We start from the raw sequence: 26,434 nt of genomic DNA on the forward strand, positions 1-26,434 counted from the left end.
AGAAAACAAATTAAGCGAGATAGTAGTGACTAATAACGATGTTAGTAAGCAAATAGACAAACTAAAGCCTAATAAGTCACCTGGTCCCGATGAGATATTTGCCAGAGTATTAAAGGAATGTAAGGAAGAGCTTAGTATGCCCTAAGCAAAGTTGTTTAACATGTCCTTAAAAACAGGTGTAGTACCAGAATCCTGTAGGATAGCGAATGTAATACCGATTTTCAAGAAGGGGGATAGATCACTATCCTCTAACGACCGCCCAATCAGTCTAACATCAATAGTAGGCAAATTACTGGAAGCAATCATTTCAAACTCTATACGAAATCACCTGGAGAAGCACCGATTGATCAATGATTCCCAGCATGGCTTCACAAGCGGACATTCGTGTCTAACTAATCTATTAACATTCTTTTCATCAGTTTTCGAATCGGTGGACGAGGGGCACAATTATGATGTGGCATATCTCGACTTTAGCAAAGCCTTCGACAGAGTCCCCCACGAAAGACTAATTAGAAAGGTAGAAGCACATGGCATCAAAGGTAACATCCTTAAATGGATTAGGGCGTGGTTACAGGACAGGAAACAGCGAGTGAGCATTAACGGCACTGAGTCCCATTGGAGCAACGTCACAAGTGGAGTTCCCCAAGGCTCAGTACTTGGACCATTATTATTTATTATATACATAAACGACATAGATATCGGCATAGACAGCAACATAAGTAAATTTGCTGATGACACTATAATAGGACATGTTATTAAATCTGACGAGGACTCCGCAAAACTACAGGAAGATCTAAACAAATTTTTCGAATGGTCTGAAAAATGGCAGATGAAATTCAACGTGGACAAATGTAAAGTGCTCAGTATAGGAGATGTAAACAGGGAAACCAGATACCAGATGAACAACGATGCCATAGAGAAATCCGACTGTGAGAGAGATTTAAGAGTAATGATAAGTAGGAACCTTAAGCCAAGTAAACAATGTGTTTTTGCTCGTAACAAGGCTAATAAAGTACTTGGGTTCATACAAAGGAGTGTTCGTTACAAGACTAGCGAGGTCATCCTAAAACTGCATCTTGCGCTTGTGAGACCACACCTGGATTACGCAGTTCAGTTCTGGTCACCGTATTACAGGATGGATATAGAATCATTGGAAAGAATTCAGAGGAGAATGACAAGACTAATCCCAGGCATTAGGAACCTTGAGTATAGAGACAGGTTAAAGAATCTTAATTTGCTCTCCCTCGAGAGATGTAGAGCGAGGGGCGACCTGATAGAGGTGTATAAGTGGAAGGCAGGGCTAAACAAAGGGGACATTACAAAGGTACTCAAACTATCCAACCAGGAGCGAACTCGTAACAATGGTTTTAAATTAGACAAATTTAGATTTAGGCGTGAAATAGGTAAACACTGGTAAGGAAACAGAGTAGTGGATGAATGGAACAAGTTACCAAATATCATCATTAACTCGAATACGCTGAATAGCTTCAGACATAGGTTGGATGCTTATATGAGCAATAGGGGTTGGGTGTAAACGGGACTGCCCAGTATGGGCCAATAGGCCTGCTGTAGTTTCCTCCTTTCTTATGTTCTTAATGTCTTCTATTACACTCAAGTACAGTATTTAAGTTACTTACATTCGTTACCAACACACATTTGGGAGGTACACAGCAGGAGACCATTGTTGGCGCAGTGTGTCGGCCGATGTGCCATTACTGATTATATAACACATTACATAAATCAACTGTTTTCAGTATTTTTATAACTATGATAATTAATGTAACATGGAGCTGAGAACTACTGGATAAAACACTGGTAAATATTGGTGTACATTATTCATTTAAAGGTGTTACATAATACAGGTTTAGTTGTGTAATTCCTTTAGAACGATATAACCATTCATCACAACCTACTATTAAACCCCAATAGCGTGTGTCATCCATCGAGGAATAAACACCAACATAAATTAAGACGGAAAAAACAAAAAAATGACCACACTACCCTGAGACCACTGTGTAGAGGCAGACCGTGGTGTAGGGTAGCCAATGTGACCTACCCCAACACTGCTGCCTCATGTACCAACCTACCTCTCTCCATCACTCACTCCTTCTCCCTCATTAACACTCCTCCTCCTGCTCCTAATGTGTGGAGGATTATGTAGTTAGGATGTATATAGATCAGATAACGACTTAGACAACTGCAGTAGTCAACACAGGAGCAAAAGGCTTCAAAAATAGCAGATATCACGACGGTTCAGACCAATAAATGTGTAACGTTAGCTATAAACACAACAAAATATCTTCAAGACGAGCTGAAAGACTTACTGGATACTGACACACACAGATAACTTATTTAAGAAGAATCTGAAGAAGAGTAACAAGAACTTATATACTGATAATAACTTTATTTTGTAGATGGGAGGATCAAGACAACATCTGAATCACAAGAGACGCTAAACTGAGTGAATCTTACCTTACACGATGGAGCAGAGGAATTTCATGACTCAAAGATGATTCATTTCACACGCTCGTTATGTAACTCGCGAGGGGAGAGAATATTCGAGACATGGTAGACCCACAGTTGACGAGAGACGAGCTGACGATAACTGGTGAAGGTCCCGTAGGTTACTGTGGTGTATCAATAAACGCCTAACCTAACCACCAATAACGAGCTGATTTTACAACAAAGAAGGAAGTAGCAATGTCTTCTCCTCCCCATCATAACACCCTCTTTCCCTCTCCCTCCACTGCTTCCTTTCTCTCTCTCTCTCTCCCACCCATTTTCACTGCTCCAGGCAAGGCTAATCGGTGAACGGAAATAAAGTCACACGTACAAAAACCACAGAAAGAGATCCACATTTTCTTTTAAATACCATCAACAAATTTGGTTAGGTTAGGTTTGTTTTGGCTATAAATGAACGTATCGTCTCTAGATATATACATTAACTTTATTCTCTAAGCAGAGGGGGCGTGGTGGTCACTAGTGTTACAGGGAATTCCTTCAAGTCACAACTGTACATATCATTAACATCCATCCTATAGCAGGTGAAGATAAATGTCCCAGATGATGCCACTGGCCAAGTAGCCGTCACAGACAAGGTTAATTGGTATTCAACTTCATTTACAGACGACAAGATAAACACCTGTTGATGCCGACCTGAGATAATCTACAACCTCTTATATGTGTCCCTCGTAATACCAAAAGTCTATTCACTAATTACCTAAAACTAGAGGAGATATTTACACAATTTGACTACATTATTAAATAAGTTAAAAAGTTATGTATCATTATCAGTCAGACTGCCAGAGAGCCATCAACTTCACAACCCAAGTTTAACAACACTCATGTCTACCAGTAACATGTGTACGTATTATTAACGTCCATCTCAAAAAAAGATCAATTTCCAATTCTATTATACATTCATGTTCCCTGAACCCCGGAGGACCTCGCCGGGACACGCTAGGACACACCAGGACACGCTAGGACACACCAGGACACGCTAGGACACCCCCAGACAACGGAGGAACCCCACATGCGCTAAACCACGACTTCGTGATTGTCTTCCGGACGTCATTCCTCTGGTGCGTGACGTCAAGTTCTGTCGTCAACCACTGGTGGACATGGGTGACCTGTGGGTTGTGTACTTGTCTGAGGCGGTGCAACACAAGGTCAAGGTAACCAAACAATACCTTCACTGATCTTTAGATTAATTTCTCTTTTATAAGAATACATTTTATTGAGGGTCTATAGATTAAGGCAGCTCAAGGACATTACTGGAACAGGAGTAAGTTAACGACGTAAGACTTAAAACACCTGGACTCAAGAGGCTGGAAATACACGGTTTACCAACTTACTTCCACGAGTGTATGGTCTACTGTATACCTTACCCAACTGTTTAGGTCAAGTTGAAACGTAGCCAACACATCTTATAACCAGCATTACATCTTCTGCGGCGACACTACGGCCTGATCTACACCATCGAGGGAGAGAGAGAGAGGTGCCCTTGAAATGATGAAGCTCCGTGTTGCAACAGCGACCGGGTCCCTTGTCTGGCCCCACTACTCTGTCCTAGCTCACAGTACTCTCTCTGTCTATCCTTTACTTCCCTTTACTGTTCTCCTAGCCTTGTGTGAGGGGGTCAGGGGGGGTCAGGGGGTATATACAGATACCTAAAGGAGAGAGCATTAGTGACACTCACACATCATCGTTGGATATAAACACTAGGTTGAGGACTAAAGAGACGTCTATATACAGGTGAATCTTTGGTGGCTTGGTGTGTACCTGTGTGACGTGGAGGTACCGGGAACACTTAGCCAGCCAGCCCTGCCATGCAGCCCAGTCAGTTGAGCAACATCTCGTTTCCTTTTATCCTACTTCCCACCGTCACCGCCATCACCATCGCTCACCACCACAACCACCTACCATCGCCCGCCTATGCTCGCAACATCCATAACACAACATATTATAAATATTTCTAGAAACTTAACTAAAAAAATAATAAATATATAAAAACTGATCCACTGAAGAATGGTCAGGTCACTAGGTAGAACATAAGAAAATAAGGAGTCTGCAATAGGCCGGTTGGCCTGTGCATGGCAGCTCCTGTCGAGAGTTACTACCACTCTCCATCATCCATGAATCTATCTAGCCTCCTTTTGAAACTTTCCAGAGTTCCAGCACTTACTACAAAGTTGCTAAGCTTGTTCCACTCGTCCACCACCCTATTTGTGAACCAGTTCCTTCCTATCTCCCTCCTAAACCTAAACTTATCCAACTTGAATCCGTTGCTCCGAGTCCTATCCTGCTCGGATATTATAAGAACTTTATCTATATCTCCTACCCTACTAATTTTCAAACCTAACCTAGCGACCTGACCATTGTGGACTTGATCTCACCCTCGTCTACTGTATATATATGCCTTGTTACGTATTTCTCCTTAGTCTGTACTCGCCCCTGAAGATGTGAATTACAGGAAAGCGCTTATGAACTTCGTGTTTTCTTTTTTCCTTGTGGTAATCAGCATATACCTGGATCACGCGCACCTACAGTGATTTACTTGCATATATATATATATATATATATATATATATATATATATATATATATATATATATATATATATATATATATATATATATATATATATATATATATATACGTATTATATCACCTGATGATTAAACACCCTAAAGGTACCTGCTGGGTTAATTATGACAGGTGAAAGTGTCTAATCTTCAGGTGATCACACACACACACAGGTCCAGAACTAATGTTGTCCTTCAATTGGCGTATTTGGGCCAGAGTCTCAGTGTAATTTTGACGTCACTTTGGAATATTATTATTTTTTTAACTTTTGCTTTCAGGTGAGCCGGTTAGATGAGGTTAGGTTAGGTTAGGTTTAAGTTAGTGTGTCGCTGTACGCCCACTGTTTTACATTCACTCTCCAGTAACTTGGCCAGAGAGAGAGAGGCAACTTCATACTCGTTTTAAGCGGAATGAACCTCCCTTCACACACACACACACACACACACACACACCTCAAGGAAATCACAACCGTATCAATAATTATTGATACGGTTGTGGTTTTTTACCGATATGTTGATTATAATCAACATATCGGTAAAAAAGCCAATCCAACCTAACCTAATACCTTACCTAACCTAATACCTAACCTAATACCTAACCTAATACCTTACCTAACCTAATACCTAACCTAACCTAATACCTTACCTAACCTAATACCTTTAAATTAGTGGCACATTAATTCCCCCCTAACTCAGAATACTCCCTAATACAGCTTATTATATGTGTCTACCTTACCTTATACTTTACCTTGCCTTATACCTTACACCTTACCTTTAGTTAGAATCACACTTAAGAGTTTTAGTTCGACATACTAATTTTTTTGTATACATATTCATACAGGTTAAGTGAGGTTACCGACCAACATTTATTTAGTGAACAAAATATATTATGTGGTCTCTGCTGTGTAGTGGTGATGCCATTGGGTTTACTGAGAACACTAATGGGTGGATGGGTGGGTGGATGGAAGACTTAAGAACTACAATGAGACAACCGGATTTCCTCTAGTATAATTTTTTTTTGTACTTGACTTTAAGTTGAGGTAACTGCTCCATTATTACCTTGACTGAAGCGCACACACACGCACGCACACACACACACGCACGCACGCACACACACACACACACACACACACGCACACACACACACACACACACACACACACACACACACACACACACACACACACACACACACACGCACGCACACAAACACACACGAGGAAGTTATTACCGACACTTATGATCAGGACGAGTCTGGGGATTTTATAGCTGTCTTATACCGCTAAAACATATATAAAGATAAAAGCTAAACCGGAAAATCAGACTATAAAGTTAAACCACAGAAAGGTCTCATGCGTAGGCCAAGTGTCATGATGGTAGAGCAACGAAGGGACGGACACACGGGGGGAGGAATGGTATGTAATCTAATCTAAGTTAACAAGAAGTAATCAATATAACAGAGCAAATCTCCTGTGTGTGTGTGTGTGTGTGTGTGTGTGTGTGTGTGTGTGTGAGTGTGTGTGTGTGTGTGTGTGTGTGTGTGTGTGTGTGTGTGTGTGTGTGTGATGTTCTAATACTATATATATTTTTTTGTAAACAACATTTAAATAAAAGACTTAAAAAAATATGACTAATTTTGTGTTATTTGCATTACCTGTACACACACACACACACACACACACACACACACACACACACACACACACACACACTTCTGTTAGGACCACAAGGGACTCTACAGTAGGCTGTGTCTGTCACTAGCACTTGTAGTGAACCAACCCGGCGGTGCTTATGAATATCTTGGTGACTCGCCCTTGTGTGTGTGTGTGTGTGTGTGTGTGTGTGTGTGTGCGTGCGTGAGCGACGGACGGACAGACAGACGGACTGTGAGACGAACAGGTGCAAATCAATATCACCGAGAGCCCTATACAGTCATTAGAACATAGACATACAGGTAGTTCACTTTTAACTAAGACAAAACAAGACAGTCTCAGTGTTGGTAACGATATTTCCTCCTCCGTTTCCTGGGATGTTTGTCAATAACCAAAAAATAATCCCCGACAACGCACATGAACATTGAACATATATGATGATCAAAGTCAACATAATTTTAACCTGTATTGTAAATCGATACGGAAAAATTATACCACGACCCAAAGCATTATGAGTCAAGATCTTATTATTTCTGGAGATACTGAACATGAAGAATTTATATACTCATATGGGAGGGAAAAAAATGCTGTAAAACCCACATTCCCACCGAGTCCTTCACGGCATGATGGTCTTTCCTCTGGGTAAGAACAATATGGTCGTGACGTGTGAGCCGTGACTACACACACACACACACACACACACACACACACACACACACACACACATAACGAAACGTGTAGGTGGTAGTGAAGGTCGTGGCGGTCATCAGGGCGTGTGAATCTATTACAACACTCGGTAAGGTGGAACACAGTTATGCTTCATCATTATCTCCTTCCTCCTTCGCCAACTCAACACACCCAAACACCCGCCAACTCAACACACCCAAACACCCGCCAACTCAACACACCCAAACACCAACTCAACACACCCAAACACCCGCCAACTCACACACACCCAAGCACCAACACAACACACCCAAACACCAACTCAACACACCCAAACACCCAACCCACACCGCTACACACACCCAAACACCCGCCAACTCAACACAACCAAACACCTGCCAACTCAACACACCCAAACACCTGCCAACCCAACACCCCCAGCCTGCCAAACACGCCAACTCAACACACCCAAACACCCGCCAACTCAACACACCCAAACACCTGCCAACTCAACACACCCAAACACCAACTCAACACACCCAAACACCCGCCAACTCAACACACTCCAAACACCCGCCAACAACACCCAAACACCCGCCAACTCAACACACCCAAACAACCCTGCCAACTCAACACACCCAAACACCCGCCAACTCAACACACCCAAACACCCGCCAACTCAACACACCCAAACACCCGCCAACCCAACACCCTATGCTAACGAGCTGCACATCAGGGAATAATCCGAGAGAAACAGACAATTCACCCTGCGGTAGACAAGAGGCAAATACCACAAACAAACCTTGCCCTAGTTTCACTCTACCATGGGATCGAACCCTGGTGTACATACTTATGAGACGAGTATGCTGACCGTTATACCACAAGTCGCACATACAGAAATACAGCAACACTTACTGGTAGACAATATCAAAATGTGTTAATCAACTGACTTTTAACATAATCGTCAATATTTTCGTGTTAGAAATAATAAATAAATTGACATAGAATAAACTGCGTTGAGGAATACAAGAGTTAACGATACGAGGCACTACTACTGTAAGCTTTAAATGGTGAAGCTGCTGGTACTGTTCAGCTGCAGTGTTGATGCTACCAGGTACAGTAGTGGTGGTAGTGATAGTGGTGATGGTGGTGATAGTGGTGGTGATAATAGTGATGGTGGTGATAGTGGTGGTGATAATAGTGATAGTGGTGATGGTGGTGGTGGTCTACAGTACTATGCTCGTCAATACAAAAGGCCGTAGACCTAGGCCAAAGGGTAAACACAGTTCTCTTAACATACACAGGGTGCGTCCGTAAATAAAAGGGTGAGGGAGGGAGGAGGGGGGAGAGACGGCGGCCGCAGATTGAGGAAAAATTCTGGACGAGATGTTTAGAATTAGTTTTGTTTCCAGACAGACAGACAGACATGCCAGCCACTGTCTCCCGTGTCCAGGCCAAGGTGACAAACGATCACTGTACAATACTCTTCAATAACACCTGTACAGTATATCAGAACAGAGAGAGAGAGAAAGATAAAGCCGTACAGCATATGATTGTAGCGACTGGTGGCGTGCGTGAAGGCTGGGGCGCTCCCTGTTCTACGTCCCTAGTATAACCTTGTAATAATAACAATACTTAATACATTCTTAATACGAATGATGATAATAAAAATAAACAATATGATAGCTTTTTATTATTATTCATATTATTATTATTTATTATTCATATTTATTATTATTATTATTATTGTTGTTGTTGTTGTTATTTCCTAATATTCGTTTTATACCGTTTCATCTAAATTACATTGCTGACGAAGACTGCAACAGGTTCAATCAACTCAGTGCCCCATTAAGGAATCATCACAACATGAGATAAGATTAGGTTAGGTTAGGTTATGAGGAACATATTCGTCGTAAGAATCTTTAAGAACCTATCGAGTCTTTAGTTTCTTTTGTGTGTGTGTGTGTGTGTGTGTGTGTGTGTGTATGCCTGGCCGCACATGACAGACCGTGTACAACCAGGAAACCCACCACAAAACACTAAGGCGGATATATTGGTAGTCGCCCCCTTTGTCCGTCCGCTTGTCCGTCCGTCTGTCTGTCACGTATTTTATATCCGGACCTTAACATCTCGACAGAAAATAATCCACACACATCTCGTTAACAGGACAATATTTCCGTGAAGCGAATACCACAAAACACATTATTTATCCAGAAATAACAATAAAAATAGTTACCCCCCTCCCTCCCCCCAAGGTAACACAGGATGATGCCATAGTGCCTCAAGTTATGCTGTAGTTGTGTTCATTTTCACCCTTAGCACCGGATACAGTTGAGTCATATTTACGTAAAATAGTACAGTACTTTAAGACACCGTTACATAAGAAGTATACTGTAGTGACCTGTACTGTGCACCTACATGGCCAAGTTTAAGTAGTTCGAGTGTTTTATTATCACAAACTCTTATCACTGTTGCTGTATGGGAGCTCATATGTGTGTGTACTGTATCTATGTACTTTAAAACACATATTTCTACCTGTATCTTGGTTAATTAAGGCACTATAGAGTCGTCAATATGTGGGTATTACTGTGGCTGTACTACATATACACCTATACATATACTTTACATATGTCACTTTCAAGATACATTTCAATATCTCTTTAACTTATTATAATGGAGTTATTACCTGGGAATAAACATTTACCTGTACTGGATACTTAATGATGTACTAATCATTATAAAGGACCTTTCTAAAGTACATACATCCACTTAAGTACCTCAAGGTTGGTGATTGGCTGGCTGCAACATCACAATGAGTTGGCCACCATGACGTCATCCAATCACAATCATTTACCGGCCCTGACGTCATGAATTACAGCCAATCACCATGACTCAGCACCACAACCTCTGATATAACATAACTACAATATACTTTACCTAATTTCTAGACTATTCCACTATCTCTCTATCACACACACACACAAACCATTGAGTATCTTGTGTCAATAAGGCTGGAAGTACCGTACCAATCTTATATACAGTAATGAACCCTTTATCACCAAGGCTCTAATACTGACCTAGACTCCTGACACTGTTTACAAGTCAAAACTCAACCCGTGTGTCAATTACGGAACTGATCATTTTAAAGGCGCTATGGTCTAGTGTTTACCATGCAGAGAGAGAGAGGTATGTACTCACAGACACAAGCAACACAACACAACACAACAAGATGAGGGCGGGCGGGAGACTCGGCACATTTTTTCCTACAGTGGTGGTGGTGGTGAGAGGCAGGCAGGCAGGCAGGTGGGGGGAGGAGAGCCAGGTTGGGAGGGCGAGTCAGGTAAAGGTAGTTGACCTTGTCCCTCTTTCTAGGAATACGACCCTGGGGACGTGATTAGGGCTGAGACTGCTCCTGCTCTTGCTGGGGAGGTCTTAAGATACGCAGATGAGAGCCCGAGGAAAGGAACCAGTGATGGTGACGAAGGGTGTGAGAAGAGGGTGGAAGGAAGAAAGGGAGTAAGAGGTGTGGAGGAATAATGAAAGGAATAAAAAGAGGGAGAGGAGAGAGGGAGAGGGAGGATAGAAGGAGGGGGAGAGAAAGGGAGACTTCTCAGTAATATAATTGGCGACCCCTGAGCCCGGTTACCTTCGTACCGGGAAAACGTCTCCCAAGAATGAAACAAACAAACGGTGATGGATATAATGTGATTACGGAATAAATGTTCTGGGATGGACTTATATTGATGACAACTGTAAAACAACAATAAAAGACCTTCACTACAACGACAATAGGGACTCACAAAGTGTCTTCCGTAACTCTGTCTAAAAACATCACTGGCAGATTCCTGACACTGGATAACCTAAGTATTAGTCACCTTATTTCACGCACTGTAATGATAAACACCCCAACGCTATGTTACACTGTAGGTTGCCGATAAGGTGGACCAACACCAACGCAACATGGTTGGTAACTTTGTTATTAAAAATGTTGCAAAAATAACACGAAAATGTTTGTAACATTAGTGTTGGAAACATTGTCGCCAACAGACATATCAAGTAAACTGACTGGTGTGAACTGTGATTATTTCAACTTTCTTCCCAACAATGTTAACATCTTGTATCCAACATGTTGACGACAATGTTAGCAATATTGTTGTGTTGGTGTGCATCCACCTTTAGGCTGTTTAATCACCACATGAAATAATCTGTAGTGCAGTAGAGTGAGGGGCCCGTTCACGACGGGTAGTAGTGCCCTTCTCCACAGCGGTGACCTTGACCATCTACACCTAAGAGCTGGGGAGGGAGTGGAGGAGGTAGCCATGGCTAACATACCAAGAACTGACAGTGTAGCGAGATAGTTCTTGAGTAATGTTGTCGACATAGATATTCAATAAATTATCATACAAGTTCCTATAGGTTCAGCAGGCAGCGATATACAAACAACGGTAAAAAGTAAGATGGTTTCAGCAAGAACAGCCCAAGAAAGTTAACTGGTTACATACATACACTCGTCACGGTCCGCCCTCCCAACAAGGACGGCAACAAGCATCACTGTATCCTTGAAATCACCCGGAACTGCAGGTAGGGTGCTGGCGGCGGCTCACCCAACTCCCTCGAGGGATAATGCAGTCTCTCTCGCCCTCACCATAAGACATAGGGAGTATTGTACCCCCATGATATTCGTGAGGTCGGTCATGTATCCCCCATATACGGTAACCAAACTACAGTAGGGAGTTTGGTTAGGTTACGTAAGGGAAGATTAGATGGGTTAGGTGGTTGTTAACGTAGATACCAGGGGTTAGATTACACTAGGTTGAGGTAGGTTAGGTTAGGTTAGGTTAGGTTAGTCCTCCTCCTGTATACAGCCAATACGTTCTGGATTTTCCGGGAGTGTCCCAGACCTGAGAAGGGAAGTTCCCCGACATTCTCCCACAAACTACCGTCTATCCGCCTTCCTGGGGATATATATTTACGGACAATTTAAAAAATATATATCATATGCAAATTACGATACTAGTTATTATTTATTATTTCACCATCAACACCTTGTACCAGATAGAAATAGTTTAACTGAACATGAAGACACCATTTGATTCATCTTTCTCAGTTCAGGTTTTTCAATAGTTAATGAGTTTGCAATCTCTTAAACCCCGGTCTAAGGATGCCTGCATTGTGTTAAGTGATGTATGTATGTATGTATGTATGTATGTATGTATGTATGTATGTATGTATGTCTAGTCTTAGTGTGAAAACAATGTAATAAAAATAGTTGTAGTTATAAATTTCAGGATATGTATTGTATTTCAACACCCCCCCCCCACACCTCCTGCAGTACTGCCCCCCCTCCACCTGCAGTACTGTCCCTCCCCCACCTCCTGCAGTACTGTCCTCCCTCCCTCCCACCTCCTGCATTAACCTCTCTCCTGCAGTAATACCCTCCTGCAGTACTGTCCCCCCCACCTCCCGCAGTAGTCCCCCCTCCTGCAGTTTTCACTCCCCCACCTCCCGCAATACAACAATAATAAAACAATAAATACAATAAATCAACAACAAATCAATAAGTACAAGATGGACCCACGGGCAAAATTTGTCCTTCAAGTGTCACCACAAACCTAGAATGTTGGCCTGTGTCTATTATTGCCACACACACCTACATCCCTCCTACTACGCCCGGTACATCTGTTCTGTCAGTCAGTCGGTCACAATACGCTACCTCACTGTACCCATCACACTTAAAATAATTCGTCCAAGTTGTATGGCAAGTTTGATGATCATTTTAATAATAATAATAATAATAATTAACGGTTTATTGAAAGAGCTTGGCAGCCAGAAAGCTGAAAATATACAGTTACATATTTGGGGAATGGGTTTCGAATTACAAATAATATACAAGTAACATAAGTGATACAAATAAGATATATCATTTTACGTTATAATGAATGAATGAACGAACGAAAACAAACTGTGGGGGGGGGGGCAGTACCAAGGTTTTAGTCACCATCGTAACCCACATTACCACATAATAATAATAAACAAAAATAATAATATTAATATTAACAACTATAATATTACAATAATAATAAAACAACAACAATGATAATAACAGTAATAATAATAATAATAATAATAATAATAATAATAATAACAATAATAACAATAACAACAATAATAACAGTAATGGATATCAATATACAGGAACTCATCAAATGAGTCCCTAACCATAAATAAACATAATATGTTATAAGTTGTTTGCGACTCGACCATCACCAGTAATGAAACTTAACCTTCCTGGCAGAGCAGCTGATATCTGGGTTTTATAAAAAGTATCTAAGGTTTGATAAGAGTATTTACTGATATATGACCCTAGGGTATGGAGTTTATGTTTCACTCTCCCACTCCCACTCTCCCTTCCTCCCACTCCATAAAATTAGCTTCGGTATTGTTAAGTGTGGCAATTCAGTATGGGGGTGGATGGAGTGGTGGGGGAGGGGTGGATGGAGTGATGGTGGAGGGGTGGATGGCGTGGTGGTGGAGGGGTGGATGGCGTGGTGGTGGAGGGGTGGTGATGGCGATGGTGGTGGGAAAGATGGGGTGGATGGGTGGTGGGGAGGGGTGATGGAGTGGTGGTGGAGGGTGGGATGGCGGTGGGGAAGGGTGGATGGAGTGGGGGAGGGTGGATGGAGGGTGGTGGGGAGGGGTGGATGGAGGTGGAGGGGTAAATGGGGTAGTGGGAGGATGGAGGTGGATGGCGTGGTGGGGAGAGAGGGGGTGGATGGAGTGGTGGGGAAAGAGGGGGTAGATGGAGTGGTAGGGGAAGTAGGGGGATGGAGTAAAATACACCAAACAGTAAAAATGCATCTATTTATCAGGCATTCCTTGACTTCTTTTACTCCTACAAGTTTCAAGGTTTAGTCCCAACCAACCGAGAACAAAAACACTGGGGTTTTCCAGCAGTGTTCTCAGGTAGTGTGTGATCCCTGGAGATTATGTGTACAGCATGTTGGCGGCGTGGCGGCGGTATTATGAAGAGAGAAACACAAATAGCAACAGCAGAATAACAAGGAGAAATTAGTCTAAGAGAAATTACATTGTGAAAGAGAAAACAGGAAGATGTAAAAGAGAAGGAAGAAAGGGAATATAAAGAGGAGGAGGAGGAAGCAGAGGGCCAACGACGCAGCAGTATAATGGCACACGGTGGACGGTGAAAGTAGTAGCGAAGTGAAGGACTAGACGACCCCTTTAGGCGGCTGGGCTTGTGTATAAACTAAATATAAAAATATGCCGCTCACTGGGTTTCGTATGAGTGAATGTAAACCCATCACTACCACTGTTGACAAAGCTAACAGTATCCCGAGACCATGAACCGGATGAGTTATATCTTGGTTGTGTAAAAGTCCAGCTCATAATTATAAAGAATACAATCATTCACCACACTATTCAGTACAGCTGGCTACCAAAACAACTTTTTCTTGGTGTCATTAATTAACCCAAGAAAATATTAAGATAAGATAATGACACTTATTATTTATCTATTATTATCTTACAACATTTTTTAAACATACTTTAATATAAGACAAAGTCATCGTCACTTCCGATGAGGTTTCCGGCACACTCTGTACACCATGATATAGTTATGGATGCAGTGACTACAGGCATAAAATACAAAGGAGACAAAATTACAAACAATAATGCCTCAACAACTTCGTATTGCAATGTGTGTGAACTACGAACAATTTAAACACAATATTCCTATACACCACACTGCATAAAGGCAAAACCGGAAAGTATAAGTTCCCCCCAAAAAATAAAACTGACTCACGTGTTATCTACACTCCTCTCTCACTCTTACGTGCGGTGGATGATAAAGAGAAAAATAACGCGTAGAGGTGAAGTCAGAAGGTGAAAGACAAACATAGAAAAAAAATCCAAATATACTTCCTTCTATCCTCAACTTGTACACTCCTAAATGGAAGTTCATCTCCATCATCTACAAACTGGTTTATATACTCTATCGTCACACGCTATCATGAGCCTTCGTTCTTTCTCGTTAGGCAAGCTTGGACCCAATGCTTTTCTTTTTCAACACTTCACCAGTTTCATATAAATTATAAACCAAAGCCACTTACAAAGTCCTAAAAAATCTTGATGTGAATGTGCGAGTCATCTGTCTTGATAGGTAGGTAGTGTTGCAACCATCTCCACCTCAAGAGTTATGTCGTGGTGTTCGGGCCTGACACAACCACCTCCACCACGAGTAAATTAATTAATGTAAGAAATATGATACTACTACTACTACTAATAATAATAAATATTTCTGTCATAGTATTAATAAATGCTATTATATAACAAACCGTGAGTAAGACTATCAAGAAACAAGAACAATGGTCTCCGTCCTCCGTTACTAAGGCCACCTCAAGGTAAACAATATCAAGCGCTTGTGGGTCATGTTTGTTAAATGAGAACACAACCCTAAAGAAACAATGGCCAGGACACGGTCATCACCTCGGTCCTGGCAAATAGATTGATATCTCTCTGCGAAGAAATTTAATCTTGAAAATACTGATTTCTCGAACTCAATTTTATGTTATGGGATAATTATAGCTGGAGGCAGAATTTCATCTTGAATTGCAATTTGTTTCCAAGTTATTAAACGTCAAAAAAAAGGTTACTACTAAAAAGTCATAATTTTATTCAGAAAAAGTAATACGATATAGATTTTATTTAAATAAACTTAAATAGATTAGGTTACGCTTGTGTATATTTCATGACAAATGATAATAATTTACTATATCATTCACTTGTTGCTAAAAAAAATCACGATTACGTGATGAAACAAAACAATAAGGGATTAGTTAATACAAGTCATTCACTACACACTGGCTGGAAGAAAAGTTTTTAAACAAAGAACACAGGCCGTTACGACACGCGGGGAAAGTCATACTCAATGTTTGATTTTCAACATAGAAGACAATACTGGATTAAGTAATTTATCGAATTTAATAGCTACAGCTGTTAAAATTAAGCTTCTCTTTCTATACTTCGCCATTATGCCCGATAGTGTAAAGAGAAGAAGTGAACGCAACATCATGATCATACAAAACAAGAAGTAAAAAAAAGCAAATGACAATAAAGAATAAAAACGAGGGACTAAAAAACAAGACACACGAGCACTTTTTTTTCATGAATTACTCCATAAATCTCAGTTATCTGTAAACTTGTATCCACTAATTTACTTAAAAAAACATCATAACTTGCTGCGAAGGCCGTTGTAAACAGCTGACGTACGGATGCTGTCAGTTCTAGGTTCCGATAAATTTCATCCGTTTGCGCGAGTTGCTGAACCATTTTGGGGGTTCATCCACAAAAGCATGGCTGACACACCTAACTACAGTCATGCCTCATTTCATAATTGTAAGACGAGCTGTGCCAAAAGTAGTTCTCTTAACATACGGTTCGTTACGGGTCTAATATCGCTAAAGACTTGTTCCAAATGAGAATAACTACATCACGAAGGATGAGGCGAGTGTGGGGTGGGGGTGAGTGGTGCGTGAGACAGATATTGCAGGTGTTAAGCTTAGTGAGGGGAGACAGGCGATAAGGTGAGGGAAGGGGAAGAGGGCGGAGGCGGTGGGTGAAGTGACATTATACGCCGGAAGGTGAGGGGGAGGGTGGAAGTGGATGGAAGACGAGGATAGTAACTGAGAAACAGGAAGGTTCTACTATAGGAACAACACGTGGATGACTCGCTCAGTACTTCAGAAACGCAGGTCTTAAGTTAAAATGTTCCAATGTTCAATAGTAATACAGTACACAATATTTTACATCAACTGCAGGCAGGGAAGGAATCGTAAATACCAATACTGGGACTTTTACTTCTTAAGAACAGATACAGACAAAGACAGAGACAGACATAACAGAAACAGACATAATGACAGACAGACATACAGAGGCAGCAACAAGGCCCAGGAGATGTTGCTGTGTTGATGATTCTCGTAAACTAACACAACATTTTAAAAGGACTAATAAATTTTAAAACTCCGCCTAAACATTACAATTTTAACTAATTGCTCAACATGATCTTTGGTGCTTTCAAAACTCGACGAGGTGTTCTGGTAAGCAACTAGTTCTCAAGGCCAGACCAAACATACACTTTTACTCAGCTTTTTGTTCGACAACTTTCTGGTGATATGAAACTGAGGCATGTTCGACTTATACATTTTCTCCATTTACTGTTACATTATCCCTGAAACATTCTACTGGTGGATAAATCGCCGAACATTCTACCTCTTGAGCATCTCTTTTGAAAAAAAAACAATGAATACTGTACACACTCCATAAAGATAATTAATAAACCAGTCAAATTACATTCATCTACGTTTCTGAAATTCTCTCTTGAACCGTCCCCTAATACACTACACATGTTCCTTGAGTGCGACAGCCTGAGGCATGTTGGCTGGGAATTCTCCACAGGAGTGAGTGTAGTAGCCTATATATTAATCATACAAATGTCAGAAGGTTGGAGCTTCCCGCTCAGGGTAAATATAAGTCAGTAAGCTCTTGCCAGGGACCAGTCAAGTGTCCAACACCTCTCTCAGGAGCCACTTCTGACAGGTACAACTGTTGTCTGCCGCTACCACTGTCAGGTACCACATAGGTTGAAAATATAAATATGCAATCCTGAAGGCTTCGTTCAGAACGCACTTAAGTACCGTAATTTAAATACTTAAGTCAGCCATATTAGTGTACCGCACCCCTCAAGTAAGATATTAGTCATATTTCAAAGTAATAAAATCAGTCTCCCAATAATTTATGATATTTATACTTAAATTAGGACTAATATTAACCAATCACGTATGAGAAAATTGCACAAAAATTTCAGTGGGTTTATACTACAGCGTAGTGTAAAAGCTATAAAGTATCATAAAAATCATACTTAGGTGTTTGGGGTGAGGGGACCGTGTGGGGCTTTGGTAGTATGTTTCTGAGGTGACTGTAACATGAGCTAGTAGCCAGTAATGAGCTCAAGAGGTGTCTAGGTGGGGTGGTGTGAGGGTATAACAAGCTTACTGCTAAGGTCTTGTCGCTACTCCATCGCCATCCACATGACCAACTTCTCAAATTTAACCCTGGACAGAAAATAGTACATTTTACTTTGTGCAATAGATATACATCTACAGAACGTATACTGTATATGGTTGTACAGTACTCAGGACCGTTCAACGTACAGTACACTGACCCACTTCGCACAACCTGGAAACGGATTGGGGGGAAGGGGGGGGAGTGTACAATGACTAAACAAAATGTTTTTGATAAAGTACTTGGTCAACAATATTGTGTTTGAAACTCAGCTACCAAGCTCGACAAGGGTCTGAGATATCGCCCGCCCCGGACCATCAAGAACAACACTAACGCCCTCCCCCTTCTGAACTCATGTCCTTGAGGCACGCATTTCGTACGGAAACTGGAGACGAAATGGAAGAGTTCCTACTTAAATTAGGAGGCAACAAATCCGATGGCCGAAAATGACAAGAATAAAAAGTGGGGAGTGAAGCTAGCAAAATGTTAGTACAGTTTTGTAATGAAATCCGTTTTTTCTAGTCCATTTAAATTTAAAAAAAAAGGCTAATCAAGTACCTGCTAGGTCTCAGGTGAATGACATCCAATCTGGAGAAGTTTACACTCGATTTTTAGTTTATAATTATGTACAGTCACCCAAAAAATTCATGTCGCGAACCACGATTCAGACTCGTGAACCCGAAGCAGTAGACACTGATACATTATTCTGTCCATAAATGCTTCGAATTCAAGAGTCTGAATCTCGGGGTTCATGGTTCGCGACAGGACTTTTTTGGGTGACTGTACATGTCACGCCTAGTTTTATATCAGTATTCCCTTTCCTTTGCTTATATTCGTTTATATCTATACTGCGCTGTGTTTCCTTTCCAGGTTAAAATAATATTCCTACCGACCTTCACCGCAGGAAGAAAGACGTATAGTAGTCTTTGCGTGTGGCTGGGATTCTTATAATCAATCATCGATTTATTTAATTACAGAGCATAAAAAATTATTGATTTAGCGTATAGAAGTGCTCATAGACCTGTTACCGACCCATGCAGTCCTTGACACAGTTGTACCCAAAACTCGTCACCGTCCTAAGTGTGTTAAGGTTCAATGGAATTAGTCTTAGGTATTGAGATTTTTTGTTCAACATATATACAAGAAATACTGTACACAACTACTGCATGGAAAACATAATATATAGCACAGTGAACAAGTAGCTCTCATAATGAAAGTCATGTGACAATTTTAATTCATAATTCAATTATGCTCTGATTAACTTTCCTATACATTAATTAGAATTGCATAATTTATAGGTAAATACAAATTACAAGTACAGTAAAGACTTTAATGCACAAGTGTACATCATCGCCAAATGTCGCCGCAAGTGGTATTCAATTAAATGTATTTTTTTTTACATTGCGAGACTCATCACAATTACATAAGTTTTCTTACTCCTGCCTCCATCAGAGTACCATCCACATATCTGAGGGTTGGCGACCACAGTCCTCAACTCTAAACGTTCTCGGGCTGTTTTTACCAAACTTCTAAAGTTTTGTATATCTCTGGGGTCCCAGTTTTTAATTGCATTCGTCCATCCCAATCTCTCCCTTCCCCAGGCCCTCCTACCCTCAACTTTGCCCATTAACATCCCTAATTACTATATGAACAAAGTATCTTATTCCTAGTCAGGTAAAAATAAATAATTAATGAAATATAACAGTTAAACGTTATTGACGAGTTAATGACAGCATAATTGACGGTGAACTAGACGGCGATCGTGAAGGACACGATACACCTGTATTGACTGGGGCCAGCCACGACCTTCGTCGCATTACACGCTTCTAATTATCAGATGAAAGCTTCTTCCAGTCACGTGCCTCACACATTAACTCAGTAGTGCGGGTAGAGGTAAAATCAATATTAACCTATATTTCATTATTGGTAAAAACTGGCTGAGTGTCCTTAAACTTGTAACTACAGTACCAGATTATAGTTTATCTGTAGTTTCTAATATATGAAACAGGCTGAAACTATATACTCTATATACAAAAAAATAATGTAGTCGATTGCAATCAAGATTACAACGGCGTCACTATATTTTTCCAAGGTTGTAATTATATACCTGTACTGTACAAGTGTTGTACAACATTTTACACTGGTCCTGCTGGCTGCTGTAGACGCCTAGGCATACTTGTATAATTCCAGTACTGTACTGTATATGATTACACACATAAACAGTACTCCAACACACACTGTACTTCAGCACACAATAGTATATGCTGTACAGTAGATAAAACATCTTTGATTGCACTACAGGAACTGTCCATCATAAAAACTGTCAAAATGTTAACCGAGGCCTAAAATTCTGAATGCATATTTTAAGACTAAACCATGCAAAGTTTGACTCACCCATGGCTGGACTAAACCATGCAAAGTTGACCCACCTAAGGCTGGACTAAACCATGCAAAGTTTGACTCACCCAAGACTGGACTAAACCATACAAACTCTGACCCACCATAGTTGAAGTGGCCATATCAGTATGTAATCACTACCTGGATCAGACTCATATTTTTTTGTTTAGCTCAACATTTCGCATTGTTGAGGAAGAGGTCAGTGAGCCCTGATGAATATGGCCAACAAGGAACTGACATGGGCATGACATATGAATGTGCCCACCATTATTCACCTGTCGCATTGTTGGTGATACTAGCAAGAGGTACACCTCAATGTCAGTGTAGGACACCACAGATAAGATATACATTCATAATGCACACTAAAGGTATACAGTACAGTACAGCACAGTACTCCAATTCTACCAAACAACAAAGCCAATGTGAAGACATTACTGACTGGAAGTCTGACAATCAAGAAAAGAAAGATACTTTGTGAAGACATTATAGGAAGATAAGTCTAGTAAAGAATAAAGAAAGACATGCTATGTGAAGACAATAATGAAGGGCACTCTGACAGACAAGAAAGTAAGCTGCTATATGAAGATAATAAAATACAGTACTGTACTGGAGGACTGGCTGCTAAACAACATAAGAAAAGATACAATGTGACGACAATACAATACTGGAATGCAGTCTAGCACCAAGATGAGCAGGGTTGTGAGACACTGGAGATTGATACTGTGCCACAATATGGGGATTGGTAAGTATTAGAGAACATATGTTTTCTTAATTCATGTACAGCACAGTACTGCAGTGTATTCATCCATCACACTTATTGAATCCTCAAAACTTTTAGAAACTGCCATGTGACCCTACAATTCTCTGTAAACGTTGCTCCCAAACATATTTATTTAGATTAAATCAACATTATTAATAGGAAACATGTTGCACGATCAGTACAGAATATGAGATGTTTCTTTATACTGTACGGTACAGTATATAATATGATATCATTATATTAAAGTAATGGATAATTTAGGGGATTTCCAATCCATGTGCAGAACATTACTGTACAGTATTATCACTTTATTTGGCTAACCCCAGACAATTTTACTCAGCACAGAGAGATCCCTCATAAACAGAGAGTTAAGGAACATTACTGCCCTGTATGTCTCAATATTGTATCTACTGGTGTAATTACTTACAGTATACTTAGTATATATGAATTACTGTATAGTATCATTCCAGAATAACGACTGCGACGTTGTCAGCAGGTGCTGAGTGAAACCATGGATGGCTATTGTTAGCCATTAAACTGCTATAAATTGCCAAACTTTGAGTATGAGGACTTTTGAGACACCCTCTAAGACTGTATATACTGAACTTAAATTATATTACAGTATTTTTAAGTCAAACAATATATACACATGATAATGTTCCTATTTTCTATGATGATTTACCAGAAAAACAACTCTAATGCAGTGCTATAATTATACAGTATTACTGATAAAGTTAGCAGAATGTTTAAGTATCATATATGCCTCCAAGTTCATGGCCTAACCTTCACATGAATCCAGTGACCCTTGAACAGATGGGTAGATTTTCTTGAAACATGACATAGCCAATGGTCCTTCTATGAACTCAGACAATATTTGATACTTGACATGAACCACTGTCTAACCCAGGGAACGTAAGGCCTCCGGGGATATAGTGTGATTACTTCCTTTGTTAGACAGTCAGACTAACACTTGAGTTCTATAGCATACATTGTACTGTGAGTATTATTATAGCTAGTTTTTAACATTCAAATGTGTGGAGATTAGCAATGGCTGAAATGATTAAGGAGAATGCTACATTCAGTCACCGCTTCAAAGAGCCCCTACAGAAAACAAGGCTTTAAAAATGTCAACAAAGAGCCTTTTTGGTACAATATTCACAGAAACTAAAAATAACAGTAAAGGATAAGTCTCACTATATCACCACAGTTTACAAAGTGTAATTTGTCAGTGTTGGCTTAATTTCTATGTTCAGAATTAATACCTACACAAATAGTAACCAATTCCAATTTTACTCTTGGTATCAAATTAAATTAAATCTTAATGGATAACCACCACAAAATTAATGTAAAATTATAAATAATTACGTAGTCATGTGTCAATAGAGGACAATTCACAGATAATAATTCTTTATTAGAATTTCTTGCCATATTACTGTATTCAATACACGTAGTCCCCGAGTTATGGGCATTAGCGGAATTCCCATATGACCAGGGTGACTCCAGAATTAATTTGTTTGCGTTACGAGAATTATGGCCATTTTGAGAAACATGCCATATATTCCTTTACAGTGGCTGAGGTTAGGCACACACAACGAGAATGATGACAACCTCTTGAGTTGTGAGTACAGTACAGTATAATGAATTATAATACTGTATTATGTTTACACTGATAACCTCTTGAGAATTATGTTATATTTTGAGTACAATGAATACAACTAGTATAATGAGTATAATGCATATAATGAGTACGATGAGTAAAATTAATATACTTCTGTGAGCATAATAATGTGTATAAATGATGAGTATAGAGTATAAGTTATAAGGATTACAATAAGTATAATGTGATGATTATAATGAATATATTAAGTGTGATGAATATTATGTGTATTATGAGGAAATGATTATAATGAATAAAATGCTTACAAAAATTACAATGTGTATGACCATGAGTATAATTAATGCAGTATGTGTACTGTATATTGATCATAATGAGTTAGAGTAGTATGATACGGTTAGGTAAAGCCAGGACTGGGTTAGGTTAAGCACACTTGATATGAATTCTTTCATGTGTTTTGTGACAGTCCATCCTGGTGGGGTGTCGCCTCCTGACCCTCGTCCCTGTGGCCATTTTACTTTATTTCCTCCGTATTTCTGGCCACTATGTGATTCTAAGATATCTACACAACCTAAAGTCTTTAATTAAGTAACGAGAAGCGGTTGTTAATATGAAACAAATTTTGACAGTTGACTGATCAAACAAGTTGTTGGTGGGAGATATGAGATATTTCTGGTTTGAATTAAACCAGTTCAAAGTACTTCTGGTCATAGTGTTATATTAAAATTCTGAAGCATACCGGGGTATTGGTTATAAATTTATAATATCAGTACAGTGAGTATGGTCATTGAACAGTGTCAACTCTGACAGTTTACTGATGTAACAGGTTGCTCTGAGGCCAGTTTAAACTGCTATTTCAGTACTTCTGATGAAGATGTTATTTAACCACTAAAAACAAACTAAAGAGGTTACACAATAAGAAGGTTGATATTTGTAAAAGGAATTGAAATTCACGACAGTGAGGAGTGACATATTAGGAAACAAAGGTTATGAAAGGAGAACTACTTGGCAAACATCTCCACCTCCAGGAAGCTTCCTCCGTCATCTCCTACAAAAATAGCATCAAGGGTATAAAGTGACGTTATTGTCAGGTGCACCATCTGCTATCTCAACCTACAATACATCTCCTTACACAACAATAATCTTATTATTATGACATAATTCCAGCCCACTACATGGGCAATGACCAAGTATTCTTTTATTTGTTATTTAGGGAATACAATACTAATATTACACTATTTTTTTAATCCAAATATTGAAAAAAGACTTACTGTGTTGATTGAACAGGTTGATTCGCAAAGAATAAACACAGGCGGTAGGAATATGTTTCTCAGATATTATACACGATCACTGTCAACACCTCAAGACCTGCCGACACCAATGACGAAACCCACCGAGCAGAGCAACTCAGACAATGTTAAGAACATACGACGTAAGGGACCGGGAAATCCATTTTTTAGGGAATAAGACCCTACTAAATATATTTCAGCTTTACGATACATATTATGTAATTATTATTTATATTTAATTTGGTTGCATTTGGCTTTTATAATTTTATAAATAATTTTAGTACATCACAAGTTATGTTCGTGGTAATTTCTAACACTAGTTATATTGCTCCCTAAATACACTGAGTTTGCGCAACTTGTTTTGAGAGGCAACTGCTTGTGATTAAAAAATATTTAAACACAAACTTACAATTTTAAGAAAAAAACAAAAAATATTATTATTCATAAATATATTATATTTTAATTACATTAATCATTTGTGCTTATTACAATAAAAAAATATAAATAATATTGTATTCTCTATTAAACGTGTTTTCCCGCGCATGAGCGGGGATGAAAATGAGAGCGATCATTTGTCTAATACATGTAAACTAGGATAAAATATATTCTTCTGTAAGCATGGGTTCTTTCGGAATTACTTAATGATGTTCATATTATTAAACTTAAATGATCGCATTAAAAAAAATTGGAGGCTTTTCACCACTCGAAATTTTGTTAACATTGGCCATTTGCGAGGTAAGTGGTCATTTGTCACGCAAATTTTCCACGGGAAAATACAATTGCAAGCTCAATTATCACCAAAACCTGGAATTTAAGACAAAATTATATTCACAAAATCCACACGTCAGGAACCAAAGTTATACCACAAAATATAAATTCACTGCCTGGTGATGTAACTATTTACGTAAAAGCGGGTTTAATAAAAGTTTCATAAAAGCGGGTTATTTCACCGTGATTCAACTAAAGAAGGATATGTACTGTACTTACAGATAGAGCAGACATAATAATATTAATAATTAAATGGATGGGGGAGGTAGGTACAGATGCGTGTTGCTACACCCTCTGATACAGGCTGACTGCCGCTCACAGTCTCTCCACAGGTTGCTCAGCCGCTGGTGGTGGAGTGCACTGTTCGACCCAAGGGAGGAGATAGGTTGGGTGACGTATCCCGCACCTGGTATACGGCCTCATTTAGTAAGAGCAATTTAACCTTTTCGTATCTATCCATAACCCAAAATTGAATCTAAAAAAATCAACTGAAGAAGGCTGGACCCTCAGATATCTCTAGATTAACTAAATTACTTTTATATGTCCTCCCTCTCCCATTAAATGTTAAATTTTAGATGCATCCAGAGCCGTAGATAGAGGAAGTTCGGCCAACTACTAACCACTGAGTAACCAGGCGCCATGATGTTACTCAGTGGGTGGGATGTCTTCTCGGGCTGTCTCCCACAAAGTTTATAAACATGCTTGCTTATCCAATTGTAAACATGTATGATAATTTTACTAAATAGACAACATCACCATCATCATAATTATCCTCTATAGTACGAGCGGAAACTTCTTCATCAGCTGAGTAATAACATGGCGTCCACATGTCACTGAGTTGACCGAACTCTATCCTTGGCTCTGTGGTCCTCCTCGATGGTAGCGACATGAGGCGGCTGGGGAGTGACACACACACACATACCCCTTTAAATGATATTGTACTGTACTATAACACCAGATTATTGACATAAAATTTTAGATATCCAGGGATAATTCCTCAAAGCAACACATTGATCATTTTGCAGTAAAATATCATTATTTGCTATTCTTAAATAAAGGCGCTCGTATAAACTAATGCACAGTCAACACAGATAGTGTACGACTCACCTCTCCCAATCTTTTGGAAA

The 26,434-nt window shown here is 39.7% G+C and overlaps 1 protein-coding gene across 3 annotated transcripts in view; it reads right to left on the minus strand.

Annotated features, from left to right (window-relative positions):
• Positions 1 to 25,642, minus strand: part of LOC121868722 (5-aminolevulinate synthase, erythroid-specific, mitochondrial-like) — a 48,582-nt gene extending 22,940 nt beyond the window's left edge. For 2 of the 3 annotated variants that reach the window (XM_042369580.1, XM_042369577.1), the window contains exon 1: positions 25,527 to 25,642. In XM_042369580.1, coding sequence (XP_042225514.1) covers positions 25,527 to 25,541 — 15 coding nt within the window. In that variant the 5' untranslated portion in view covers positions 25,542 to 25,642. Of the gene's footprint in view, positions 1 to 24,521; positions 24,659 to 25,526 lie in introns of those variants that run through there. The other variant, XM_042369579.1, reaches the window with a different exon arrangement.
• Between the last annotated feature and the right edge of the window lie 792 nt (positions 25,643 to 26,434).

Source organism: Homarus americanus, unplaced genomic scaffold, assembly GCF_018991925.1.
Source record: "Homarus americanus isolate GMGI-L3 unplaced genomic scaffold, GMGI_Hamer_2.0 scaffold30535, whole genome shotgun sequence".
In the NCBI taxonomy this organism is placed as follows: Eukaryota; Metazoa; Arthropoda; class Malacostraca; order Decapoda; family Nephropidae; genus Homarus; species Homarus americanus.